This window comes from Rutilus rutilus (assembly GCF_951802725.1).
Source record: "Rutilus rutilus genome assembly, chromosome: 22".
Lineage (NCBI taxonomy): Eukaryota > Metazoa > Chordata > Actinopteri > Cypriniformes > Leuciscidae > Rutilus > Rutilus rutilus.
The window spans coordinates 27433925-27447678 of NC_140227.1; the positions used below are offsets into that span (position 1 = coordinate 27433925).

General features: G+C 36.3%; 1 protein-coding gene across 1 annotated transcript in view; it reads right to left on the reverse strand.

Annotated features, from left to right (window-relative positions):
• cacna1da (calcium channel, voltage-dependent, L type, alpha 1D subunit, a) overlaps positions 1-13754 on the reverse strand; it is an 87246-nt gene that overhangs the window by 33875 nt on the left and 39617 nt on the right. The window contains exons 9-21 of the mRNA XM_084394623.1: positions 12999-13165; positions 7648-7722; positions 5510-5597; positions 5350-5376; positions 4166-4326; positions 3828-4053; positions 2825-3032; positions 2631-2751; positions 2044-2134; positions 1894-1927; positions 1780-1810; positions 1572-1698; positions 644-773 (exon numbers count right to left, since the gene is read on the reverse strand). Of these exons, the coding sequence (XP_084250749.1) occupies positions 644-773; positions 1572-1698; positions 1780-1810; positions 1894-1927; positions 2044-2134; positions 2631-2751; positions 2825-3032; positions 3828-4053; positions 4166-4326; positions 5350-5376; positions 5510-5597; positions 7648-7722; positions 12999-13165 (1486 nt within the window). The remainder of the gene's footprint in view (positions 1-643; positions 774-1571; positions 1699-1779; positions 1811-1893; positions 1928-2043; positions 2135-2630; positions 2752-2824; positions 3033-3827; positions 4054-4165; positions 4327-5349; positions 5377-5509; positions 5598-7647; positions 7723-12998; positions 13166-13754) is intronic.

The following is a 13754-nucleotide window of genomic DNA, read 5'->3' on the forward strand; positions in this document are numbered from 1 at the left end:
CCCCTACATTTAACCCTTTTAAAGGGTTAGTTCAGCCAAAAATGAAAAAAAACTGTCATTTGCTCACTCTCATGTCGTTCCAAATCCATAAGACTTTTGTTCATCTTCAGAACACAAATGAAGATCTTTTAATGCAGTTTGAGAGATCTCTGTGCCTCCATTGAAAGTCCATTCACCCAAAACACTGACACTTCAAAAACTTCACGATTGCTTTATATGAACAGATTTAATTTACGTTTAATTTAAATATAAACATTGATCAACGATGAAGACAGAAATCTCTCAGATTTCCTTAAAAAATATCTTAATTTGTGTTCGTAAGATGAACGAAAGTCTTACGGGTTTGGAACGACATGAGAGTGGGTAACATATACTTACTTGTAAACTCTTGTTTAATCATAAAATTAAATAATAAAAATAATAAATGTAGTTTTCTTAATGTTTACAACCTGAGTACATAAACTACATAGCTCTTAACCAAAAACAAAACAAAACAAAAACCCTTGCACTTATGCTTGATCATAACACTAAACTTTCGTTTACAATGTTGTTTTAGATTGAATATATTGAGTATGAATATGTTTTGGACATTAATGAATAATGTGACATTTGCAGAACCAATGTGTGCGCAAGTTGTACTCACGATATTCCGGAAAGAGAAGTTTCTGATTGGGTCCTCAGCGGCCAAGGAGGCGGAGCTTAGCATAATGAACACGAGGATGAGGTTGGTGAAGATGTGGTGGTTTATCAGCTTGTGGCAGGCGACTCGAATTCTACAGAGAGAGAGAGAGAGAGAGAGAGGAGGAGACACTGAAAAACATCTTAAACACTATATGTGTGTTCATTTGCCTTATGATTTTTAGTCATTAGAAACATGGATTTAATCAAAATGCAAAAACAACAGTCTAACGCTTGATCAGGTTTTTCTTATATTGTCCAAAACGATAAACTAATGCTGTGGTGACACATTAATGGCAACTAAAATGAACATCTGAAGAACAAATTTGCTGTTGCTGTTGCACAAATTATGTTTTTGTGACAGGCTCTGTTCAAACAACGGTGTTACTATAACTCAAAACAGTGTTGTTAATGTTTTCGGTAATTGAAAAGCTGAAATAAAATTAGAAAAAAAAAAAAAAAAAACATATTTTAAATGTTGCCTTTAATATTATTAAAACTAAAACTGAAATCAAAATAAATTAAAGCTAAATAGAAACACAAAGAAAACTAATAAAATGACAAAAGCACATACAAAATTACAAAGACTTAAACTAAAATGAAAACTGAAAATATAATAATCCAAAAATATTAACAAATACTATATTAGCATATAAATAATACTAAAATAAAATGCTAGCAACACCAAGTCATGGGTTTGACTCTCAGGGAATGCATAAATGGATATGAATTACTTGAATGCAATACAAGTTGTTTTGGATAAAAGTATCTGCCAAATGCATAAACGTAATGTAAAATTTGATTCAGAAACGAAGTGTGTGTAAACGTTTACATGGGTCTTTGTTCCAGTCTAGTTGTGTGTATGTTTGAGCACACGTCAATTTGACACATACGGGTTTGTGTTGCTAAAGATGAAGAACGCACTGCCCTCTGGGATTGGAGTGATTTTCTCCTTCTTGACAAGCTCTGAGATCTGTGGACGGGGCCCCGCAGGAACGTCCGGCTCTTCTTCTTCCTCCTCTGTTACACGGACACGATGGTCAGGACAAGTATAGAAAAAAAATCATCTTGGATGAGCAACGACATGATATAGTTCTTTACCTGCGTTTTCCTTTTCTTCCTCCTCTCCAGCCTGAAGGAAAGAAAGCAACGCTATAATATCCTACTACTAACACAGAAACACATAAAACATAAAAACAGGCACAAAATAGTTACCTTGGCATCATCTTCATTTTCATCAATTTCCTCACTTGGGAAAAAAAGGCACGAAAACAAGCACTGTAAAATGCAGCACACGAGCAGTGGAAACTAGATCCAGGCCCTCAATGTTTGATTAAATGACCTCTACAAGTTTTTATCATTTACCATTTCTTCTTATCGTCGGTGTCTGTGTTCAGAGACTCCGCGTCTGCAAGGTTGTCCACAGCGATAGCCAAGAACACATTCAGAAGAATGTCTAGGTGTCAATGTGTTAAGTAGACCAACAGCTTTATACTGTAATGCTCATAAGAAAACAACACAATTTTGCAATGCAATACTACCAGAGCTCAATATTTTAAGGCTTTTCACAATATTCAAAATACTGTATGTCTTGACATTATGAAATAGCAAACTACAAAAAAGTTACTGTTTGCAAACTGCTATATACTGTAGTAACTAGGCACTAGGGTTCAACTGCCTCATTCAAGACAAAAACAGTAATGGGGCGGGACTTAACTCTCTGATTCTAGGGTAACATCCAAGGAACTGAAACTACAAACTTTTCTCTTGCAACCAAGATAGTTAAAAACTAATCTACAATTAGCCGCACAATTAGGCTTACACCAACATGTCTGACGTCTAAGAAGATGAATTGACTCCTTAAGGGAATGACAAAAAAAAAAATGTCCCTTTGTTTTTCCGTTTCCTTTTTTGGCTTCATTAGGAAGTCAGCAGCAGCAAGAGGAGGATACAGTTTCCACAGATGAAGAGAATGATGAAGTAGATGCACACGATCATTCCTGACGATGATGGGCCACCGTATGCCATAATTCCATCGTACATGACGGCATTCCAGTCTTCACCGGTCAGAATCTGAGAACAACATTGTTACACATGAGCAAACACATATCTCATTAAAATAACATAAAAAAAGACACACACACACCTGAAACACAGTGAGCAAGGCCTGAGGGAAGTTGTCAAAGGTGCTCCTCTTCGTTTGTGTCTCGTCGAAGTTAAACTTGCCGCCGAACACCTGCATACCGAGGAGGCTGAAGATGATGATGAAGAGGAAGAGCAGCAGCAATAGAGATGCGATGGACTTCATGGAGTTCAGCAGAGATGCCACCAAGTTACTGAGAGACGCCCAATGACTAAAAGGCAAAAAACAAACTGTGTAAAAAAAAGTGTTCTGAGCCCTGCAAAAATTTCTTCTTTCTTAAATGTCATTCTGTCAAAAAACAGGATGAACTGTAAGTGCCCCATTATTCTTTTTTAGATATTACCTTTCATGCAGTGTGTGATATAGCTGTTTGTGACTGTAAAAGGTCTGCAAAGTTTAAAGTACATGATAAATGGAGCTATTGACTCCCAAAAGAAGGAACAGATTCTGAAATGCACATTGCCATAACGCAAGCCTATAGTCTCATTGGCTGCCTGTGAAAAACGTCTACTTTGACCCTCAAACACTGTAGTTGTAGCTGAGGCCTGGAAGAGTTTGGTTTGTGTTGTCTACATGTCGAGAAGATGCTGTTTTCTGCGCTGTAAAAGCAGATTTACTTTACATGCACCTCCGCAGAATGAGGACTTGTGTTAGACTTGATACAGTAAAACAACAGCATCATTATTGTTAGTATCGTTATCAAGTGCTGAGGAAGCCTCTGGAGCTGAAATTCAGGTATGGCAATGGGTGTTTCATTTCTGACATGTGCTGTAAGTGGTAGACCAATCACAACAACTGGGCTATCTGACCAATCAGAGCAGAGTTGGCTCACAGAAAGGGGAAGTTTATCATACCATTTCAGACACTGTGAGAAAATTAAAGTGTTTGTTTTTTTTTAAGTTGAATGCATGTAAATCTATTGTAGAAGACCACCAAAACAAAATTAGGAACCTTTAAAATAGCATAATAGGGGCACTTTAACAATTTTCATTTTCCGATCCCTTACCGTGTGACTTTAAAGATCCTGAGAAGTCGTACACATCGAAACACTGAGATGCCGAGAGGCGACATGATCTCTAACTCCACTAGGATCGTCTCAGTGATGCCACCGCACACCACAAAGCAGTCAAAACGATTAAAGAGAGACACAAAATAAGCCTGCAGGCCCAGACTGTACATCTTCACCAACATCTCGCATGTGAAAAGGGCCAGCAGCACTTTATTGGCCACGTCTACAAGAGAAAACCAATCAGGGTCAGAAAAGAGAGGATAACCGTGAGAACATGAAGCGGTCATGATCTTTTACACTCATTGCTTTGGAGTACAAATGCACGCAGAGCTCACCCTGTACTTGTGTGAGCCACATGGGCTGGTTGTAATGTTCTGATGAGATGGTCAAAGTGTTGAGGAACACCAGGATGATCACAAGCCAATAGAACGGCACAGATTTCACAGCCAAACGACAGTTCCTTCGACACAACCGGTTCCAGCGACGCCAGCGCCGACTGAAAGAGGAGGCAGTGAAGTCAGACAACATTGACACAAGAAGAAATGGAAATAGAATGATGCATTGAAAGGAGAGATTGAACACTAGATAAAACACCTAAACTCTCAATAATAGACGTTAGAATGCAAGAGAGAGAGAGAGATAGAATGCTAGATATACAGAATGTTAGACAAAATGCTGGGATAGATAGAACACCTGAACAGTCGACCGAGCGCTAAATAGAACAATAGAATGCTACTGTAGATAGACAGGATGCTAGAACTAAACAACACTAGAATGATAGAATTCTGCACAAATAACACACAGATAGAATTACAGAACACTAGCTAGAACACTAGATAGAAAGGACACCACAACGTTAGAATACTAGAGCACTTGACAGAACCCTAAAGTGATAAAAAAAGAACACTAGTCTGAATCTTAGAATATTAGATAGGTATGCGTTAAACTGATAAATAGAGCAACACTACACTAGAAAAATAGAACACTATATACAGTAGAATGCAGGAGGGTTATACAACATAAAACAAACTATAAAACAACAGAACGCTATATATTATATATGGCCGAATGATTGAATGCTAGATAAACAGAGCAATACATAAAACAATAGACATAATACTAGAATACTACTACTATATTGGTAAAATGCTAAAATGATAGAATACTACAGTGCTAGATAGCCACAATGCTGGCTAGTCAGATAGCATGTTAGATAGAAAGCTAGCTAGCTAACTAGACAGATAGCTGGAATGTTAACTAGCTAAATAGATAGCTGGAATGCTAGCTAGCTAAACAGATAGCTGGAATGCAAGCTGGAATGCTAGCTAGCTAAACAGATAGCTAGAATGTTAGCTAGTTAGACAGATAGCTGGAATGCTAGCTGGAATGTTAGTTAGCTAGACAGACAGACAGATAGAGCATGCAAGCTCACGGTTATACATGCAAATAACATGTAAATACATGCAATGACATGTAAATAAACGGACATTAGCACATACTAAATCACATCTTTACTGACCTGCACTTTGATTTTGAAATTTTTTGACTGTAAATTGAAACAAATTGTAAAGTTAAAAAAGAAACCAGAGTATTCATATTCCTCCTTGATACAGCATATTACAATGATTCATTACTGATGACATAAAAATAAATTCATGTGTATTTGTGAGTTTTCTCACCATGTTGGGCCGCAACATGTCACCTTCTCTTCTTCTCCTTTCTCATTCTCTGTGTTCATGGATTCGGTCTCACTCGCCGGCATACTCGCTATTGTGTTACAAACACAAGGTTCAGCACACACGCATTAAAACACTCACAACACACAGTTCAAACATTCTCATTTAAATTTAGTGGACAAGAACTTGACAAGATTGTTTATCTTTCTGAAAAATATTCAGAAAAGAAAGATGTCATTTTTAAATGCATCCTTAGTGAAATAAAAATTCTTAAAGAAATATAATTTGCACTGTTTTGAGGAAGGAAAGCTAAACAAAACAAAAAAAATACATATTTTCTGTGATAAATATATTTTTGATGATATATGAATACAATTTCTAAGCTCTGACATTATGATGTAATTTGATCTTGAGCTTTCGGTTTACCAACACATGACTTTTTTGGTGACACTTTACAATAAAGTCGTGTACAATAGAATTGTGTATGTTAATGCAATAGATAACATTATTGGACAATGATTGGACTCCAACTTGCAAGAGCACCACGACACATGCGTGTTGTATTGGCACGAGGGTGGACGTTGTTGCTTAAACGCGCATTGGAGATTCATATTTTGTAATAAATTGGTAAATTATGGGTTTTTTTGTGCAAACAAAGCACTGACGTCTCTTTGGAAAATTGAGGTTAAACCACTGGAGTCACATGGATTATTTTAAAGATGTCTTTACTACCTTTCTGGGGCTTGAAAGTGGTAGTTGCGTAGCTGTCAATGGAGGGACAGAAAGCTCTCAGATTTCATCTAAAAATCTTCATTTGTGTTCCGAAGATGAACGAAATTCTTACGGGTTTGGAACGGCATGAGGCTGAATAATTAATGAAAGAATTTTCATTTTTGGATGAACTAACCCTTTAATATTAGTTAATAAAAATGTTCATGTTCACGTTAGTTCACAGTGCATTAACTAATGTTAACAGATACAACATTTGATTTTTAAAATGTATTAGTAAATGTTGAGATTAACATTAACTAAGAATAATAAATGCGTAGAAGTATTGCTCATTGTTAGTTCATGTTAACTATGTTAACAAATAAGACCTTATTGTAAAGTGTTACCAATTTTTTTTATAAAAAATTGCTTAAATCATGTTGAATTTCACCCCCCCCCCCCCAAAAAAAAGAAAAGAAAAAGAAAATACAAGTCCTGAAGGAAAAAAATATATTAAAATGTAAAATGTACATTTTAAATGTAAAACATTAAAATTAGTGCAACTCAACATGGTTTATGTTTCAAAGACATTTGTCATTAATTTACTTCCATACTAATGTTAAAGCAGAAAATGTAAAGTGTTTTTATATGATAGCTCAATTACAGTATCTGTGCTGAGAGATATTTATAGAAATCGAATTAAAAGGCCAATAGTTCAATCATGACTTCAGTAATGGTAAAACAAAAGGCCGCTTGAGGGGAAAAGTACAAAATATATGTTCTGCTCAGCCCTCACATTCCCTCAGGATATACGGATAAATTCTGACACATCCAAAGACCGTAATAAGCGAGTGTGATCAGACTTTTTGTGACTTCTCTATAAACTGCTGACCATGAGCCTGGTGATCTGGGTTTAACCTCATTTCTATGTTAGAAACTCGCTGTCACTGTTTTGGGATTTTTTAAGTTGTAGAGACGCTGCGCTCCCACTCCTGCCGGATCTGATCTCTGACTCACTCTGATTTTGAGAGAATGACAATGAGAAGACTAAATTAGTACAGGAAGGAGGAAACGGGCAAGCCAGGATTTCGATAACGCTAATGCTGAGGAAAAACTGTTGGGTGCAAACAGCATATAGGCGCTGACGGTCATAGAGAAGGAAAACACACACATTTGCAAAGCACAAGTAGTGCATTCACACACTATAGCATCCGCATAAGCATCACACACATAGACATATTATAAGCTTCACAACATACTTCCATACAGGCCAAAATAGGGCATTTGTGCCTAAGTCATGAGTAATACATATCTCTTTTCAAAAGAGAGCCTATTAAACAAACTCTACGTAAGGCTTCTAACAGGTAATATTCATGAATATCATCAAGTAATCACACATATGAAAGGGACAGAAGGGTGGGAGGGAGATTTACCATGAGTGTCAGAGGACTGGCTGAACCAGCCAAACCCTTTCTTCTTCTTCTCCATGAGGCTGGCCAATGTAACCCCTTCATTTCCCATGCAACCAAAGCCCATGCATGATTTACACAGCACAGCACAGCCGTGGCATGGTCACGAGGGCGAGAACGAGTAGCCACATCGACACAGGTTAAAGCACGGGAACAAGAACAGCACCAAACACAACAATTAACAACAGTAAACAACAACCACAACAACATCAACATCGAGGCAACTGGTCTGCTGGATGGGAGCAAAGGATGAAGGGTAGTTAGTTAACAGTGAGCAAGAGCAGGTTATTAGGAACAGGGTGCAATGAATTCAATGAAAACATAGGAACATAGCGAGGGTCCAAATGTTGAGATTCGATGGTGCAGATGTTTGAATGTGTGTATATGAAGCTGACCTCTGACCTCGATGCCCGCCACGTACATTCGTGGAAGTTCATCAGTACTTAGAGTTCAGAAAAAATAAGTTAAGTCACTGATTATATTTTTTGAAGCCAATCTTTTCTCACACTGCTCAATTGCATACTGCTATTTCTCATAAGGCTGCACAATTAATTACATTAAAACTACAGTATGGTCTTGTAACCACAAAAAGTGGTACGAGTCAATATGGAGATGAAATTGTTTGCTTGGAGACTCAAGATATTATTTATACTTAGAAAATGAACAACCAATTTACTCCTAAATTTACATCTAAAATCATCAGAAATATAACAGGTACATGGCAGACCAATGAAATAACATGGTAAATATTACAAAACATTTTTATATGTGGTTTTATGCTGTTTTGTGATATCTAAGCAACAGCAATGAGATGTTGGATATTATCTTATCGGTTCAAACACAGTTCAAATCACAAATTAACTGCAAATATGATGACTAAATCATGTCAAAACAAAAATCTATTTTTATTCAATGTCTTTGTCTTGGTTTTCAGTAAAAATATTAAAACAACCCATAAAAATAGGTCCCATTGTGCTGCGTTAATATGATGGAATTTTCCATATTGATTTTTCACAGGTGTTTTACCCATATTTAGAATCCACAATGCATTGTGTTGTGTTTTAGGGTTAAAGGAAATTTTCATAACATCAACAGACAATGTCATGGCAGAAAATTAACAGAACTTTTTCTGTTTTTCTATTAAACAGATGATTTAGAGTTCATTTATATAATAAAAATCAGCATATTAGAATGATTTCTGAAAGATCATGTGACACTGAAGACTGGAGTGACGATGCTGAAAAAGCTTTGCATCATGGGAATAAATTACATTTAAAATATATTAAAATAGAAAACAGCTATTTTAAATTGTAATAATATCTCACAATACTGTATTTTTGAGCAAATAAATTCAGCTTTAATGATCCCAAAATTTGAATAGTAGTGTATATATAAATTACACAATTTTACATATAAATTACAACTTAAATACTGTAGGTGGCAAATATAACTATAATATTAATATCAAATGTTTCTAGAAATAGTGCAATTCATTGAAAAGTCAAAGTATTCTTTATTAAATCTATAATTACAGAAGTAATATGAGTATTTATAAAACTTGTTTATAACTGCATTTTGTTTTAAATTTTATGTGTGTGTATATATATACACCCCCCTGACAAAAGTCTTGTCGCCTGTCCAAGTTGTAGGAAAAACAAATAATAACTTGACTTCTAGTTGATCATTTGGAATCAGAAGTGGCTTATATGAAAGGCAAAGGCCTCTAGATTACACTTATTTTACCAAAATGAAATCTTATCATGCCTTGATTTTTAATTATTTAATTAGGACAGAAAGGTCAGACTTTGCTTAGACAAAAGTCTTGTCACATCGTTAAAGGATTCAACTAATCACAGATTAGAGCGTCACCTGTGACAAATACTGTAACACATTCCCAGGTGTGTAGAAGAACCCCAGCACACCCAACCTTCATTTGAAATGCATCCTGACCTCTGACAGCATGCCAAAGATTCTACCACAGACCAAAGTGCGGATCATCAAGAGCCTGAAGACCAAGTCTCCTGCTGAGGTGGCAGACATCTTTAATGTATCTAAACGTCAAGTGGAGAGGATAAGAAAAAGATTTGAAGAAACTGGTGAAGTTCATGACAGGCCCAGGAAGACAACTGTTCGAGAGGACCGTTTGTTGGTTCGACAGTCCAGGGCCAGCCCTTTTTCAACTGCAGCAGAGCTACATAACAACTGGTCACCAGAAACCCCTGTATCTACAAGAACAGTTTGTCGAATTCTCTCACGCAGTGGTCTCAATGGCCGAATTAGTGCTCAGAAACCAGCATTAAACAGAAGACAACTAAAAAATCGTGTTGTCAAGGCCCACATTAGTCAAGGCCCACAGCTTGCAGGAAGGATGGACTGTGGAAAAGTGGCAGAAGGTTGATTTTTCCGATGAATCATCTACTGAACTGCATCCCAATCGTCGCAAATACTGCAGAAGACCTATTGGAACCCGCATGGACCCAAGATTCACACAGAAAACAGTCAAGTTTGGTTGAGGAAAAATGTATGGGGGTATGGGGGCGTGCGAGAGATCTGCAGAGTGGATGGCAACATCAACAGCCTGAGATATCAAGACATTCTTGCTGCCCATTACATTCCAAACCACAGGAGAGGGCAAATTCTTCAGAAGGATGGCGCTCCTTCTCATACTTCAGCCTCCACGTCAAAGTTCCTGAAAGCAAAGAAGGTCAAGGTGCTCCAGGATTGGCCGGCCCAGTCACCAGACATGAACATTATTGAGCATGTCTGGGGTAAGATGAAGGAGGAGACATTGAAGATGAAACCAAAGAATCTTGATGAACTCTGGGAGTCCTGCAAGGATGCTTTCTTTGCCATTCCAGATGACTTTATTAATAAGTTATTTGAGTCATTGCCGAGACGTATGGATGCAGTCCTCCAAGCTCATGGGAGTCATACACAATATTAATTCTTTTTCCACTGCACCATGACTTTATGTTCTGTACTGTACATTATTTTTGTTAAGTGACAAGACTTGTGTCTAAGCAAAGTCTGACCTTTCTGTCCTAATTAAATAATTAAAAATCAAAGCATGATAAGATTTTATTTTGGTAAAATAAGCGTAATCTAGAGGCTTTTGCCTTTCATATAAGCCACTTCTGATTCCAAATGATCAACTAGAAGTCAAGTTATTATTTGTTGTTCCTACAACTTGGACAGGCGACAAGACTTTTGTCAGGGGGTGTATACATACACATATACATATACACTGTATGTGTGCATGTGTTGTTTTAAACAGGTTTTACTGGAAAACAAGACAAACATACTGATTAAAAATGGAAATAAATTCCCTTCTAAGAGATAAAGCATTCTGTGAACTTGCGGGAGCGGAAACAGAATTCAGCTTGATTTTCCATTTGCAGAATAAGTTCTGCATAAATGCTAAGCTTTCCAGACGAGCGACTTTTGTGGGTCTGTATCAATCAATTACAGCGAAAAAAAACCTTTCAGAATCCAGCCGGCTAATCTAACCCGACCGTCCTCTTGCAGAACTGAGGTCAGTCAAAGAGCAGCTCGCTGGAACAGTGGAAGTGGAAATCTGCTGTTACTGTAGCGGCTCCAACCGCTCAGAATCATGTGTGCTGCTTATATAAAAGGGATTAGGATTAGTCTTTATTTTGCTTCGTTTCTCCACTTCACGCCCTTATGAGCAAGCTCCTCTCGTTCAGTAGATACCGGACATAATGACTGACTTACATTCAGCTCATTTAATGTCACTTTTAGTCAATACTTGAAGACAATGTCTTGACCACAGCAGAATCAGTCCTAGATGTCGGTCCAGCACTGTACTGAACCCGAACCTGAAGATTTTAGACTTTGATTGACAAATCTGCAGTTCGGCGGCAGAGGCAGCGCTCGTGGCGTCAGCGCTTGCTCACTGCTCCTCAACTATTTCATCAAAAATACACCAGAGGCAGCTGTTTTGGCTTGCTGACGTCTGTTCGGTGTCACGCTGCAGTTTGATGGGCATGACGGGCCAATTAAAGACGCCTCAGTGGCTGCTAGAAAAAGTTGCAAAGCTTTGGTTGAAACACCACCCTTAATACAAGTCAGAAAAGCGCAATTCAGAAGTTCACTCACTGAACAAATTTCATTAGTTCAACACAAAATATAAATGATCAGTTGTGACTAATCATGGCTATTGATTCCTTGATATGCTGATTGTTCCCTACTGATATATGGCATTTTTCTAAACTAAACAAATACTGTAAAGACAATCAACATAGGCAGATTTTAATTCTGTCATTCAACAATCTCAACCACATTGTTTTATGATAACTTTACATTGATCGACTATTTTGTAGGAGTAATTTAAAGCATTCTGGGAAATGGACTGTTGCATATTATGAAAGTTGAAATGCAATGCATGAAATGCAATGCAAAAAATGAAATGCACTACTTTTCAAAAGTCGGGGTCAGTACAAAGGATGCATTAAATTGATCAAAAGTCACAGTAAAGACATTTATAATGTTAAAAAAGATTTATATTTTAAATAAATGCGGTTTGTTTGAACTTCTATTTTATTGTTTGTTTGAATATTTCTATTCATCAATGAATCATTGTTTCCATTAAAAAAAGTTAAGCTGTACAACTCTTTTCAACATTGAAAATAATAAGAAATGTTTCTTGAGCAACAAATCATAATTTTAAAATGATTTCTGAAAGATCATGTGACACTGAAGACTGGAGTAATTTTCAGCTTTGCATCACAGGAATAAATTACATTTAAAATATATTCAGTTCTTTTAAATTGTAATATTTCACAATAGTACTGTACTTTTGATCAAATAAATGCTGCCGAAAAAACTTAAATATCCCAAACTTTTAAACAGTAGTGTATATATAAATTACACACAATTTTACATATAAATTACAATTGATTAAATTTACAGATAAATCACAACTTCTATACTCTAGGTGGTATATATTACTACATTATTAATATCATCAAATGTTTCTGGAAATAGTGTATTTCAGAAAAGTCAAAGTATTCTTTATTAAAAACTACACTTACAGAACTAACAGGATTTTTTTTTTATTCAGCTTCCTTAAATTCACATTTACATTGATCAAATCGATCCTGTTTGCTACACTAAATGTAACTGAAATTCATGAACTAATTTGCGATTTGAAAAGCATTCTCAGCTCAATTCTGAATCCTGACTTGAAATAACTTTCTGCATATGGACTGTATAATGTGTGTCTAGTTACTAGTATTCATTTAAATGACAATGTCCCTCACATGGATTCCTGTCATGTGCTGTATTCAGGTACTCACGGTTGCGTTTGCTGTCCTCTTCATCCTCCTCATTCTCGGGGTCGATGTCTTCCGCCTGTGTGATCCAGTCCAGATAACCCTTCAGATCTTCCTCCAGCTGCTGTTTCTCCCGCAGCTTCTGGAAATCTCCACGAGCCTTTGCCTTCTCTCGCTCTTTAGAGAACTCTCTGGGTTCAGGAAAACAGTTTTACCTTCAGTTCACTACTAATCATCCAACATGTTTAGAATACTTAACCTAAACCACACTTAAAAATGTCTAAATGATTGCATTACATACTAAAATATCAAACCATGCGATATTTAGTTTCACAAGAAGATACAGTATGAAAATACAGTATATTATATATTTTGTACAGATATGTGTTTTTTAAAGTTTTACAAACAACATTTTTACATTGTAAAAGTATTTTGCATTATTTTGAGAAAAACCTTGAGAAAAACAATTGATTTATGGTTTTCTTGAAATGACTTAATTCATATGTATAATTATGGACATTGCTAATGTTGTGATGGACATGACAATTAAATTTTTTTTTAGGATAGGACAATATCACCAATATCAAACAATGTCAAAATCGCCTTTAAAGTTGTCCATTTATGTTTGCGATTGTGCTGCATTCACTCAGAAATATAAATGTTTTATATATTTACGGTAGGAAATTTACAAAATATCTTCATGGAACATGATCTTTACTTAACATCCTAATAATTTTGGGCATAAAAGAAAAATGGATCATTTTGACCCATACAATGTAT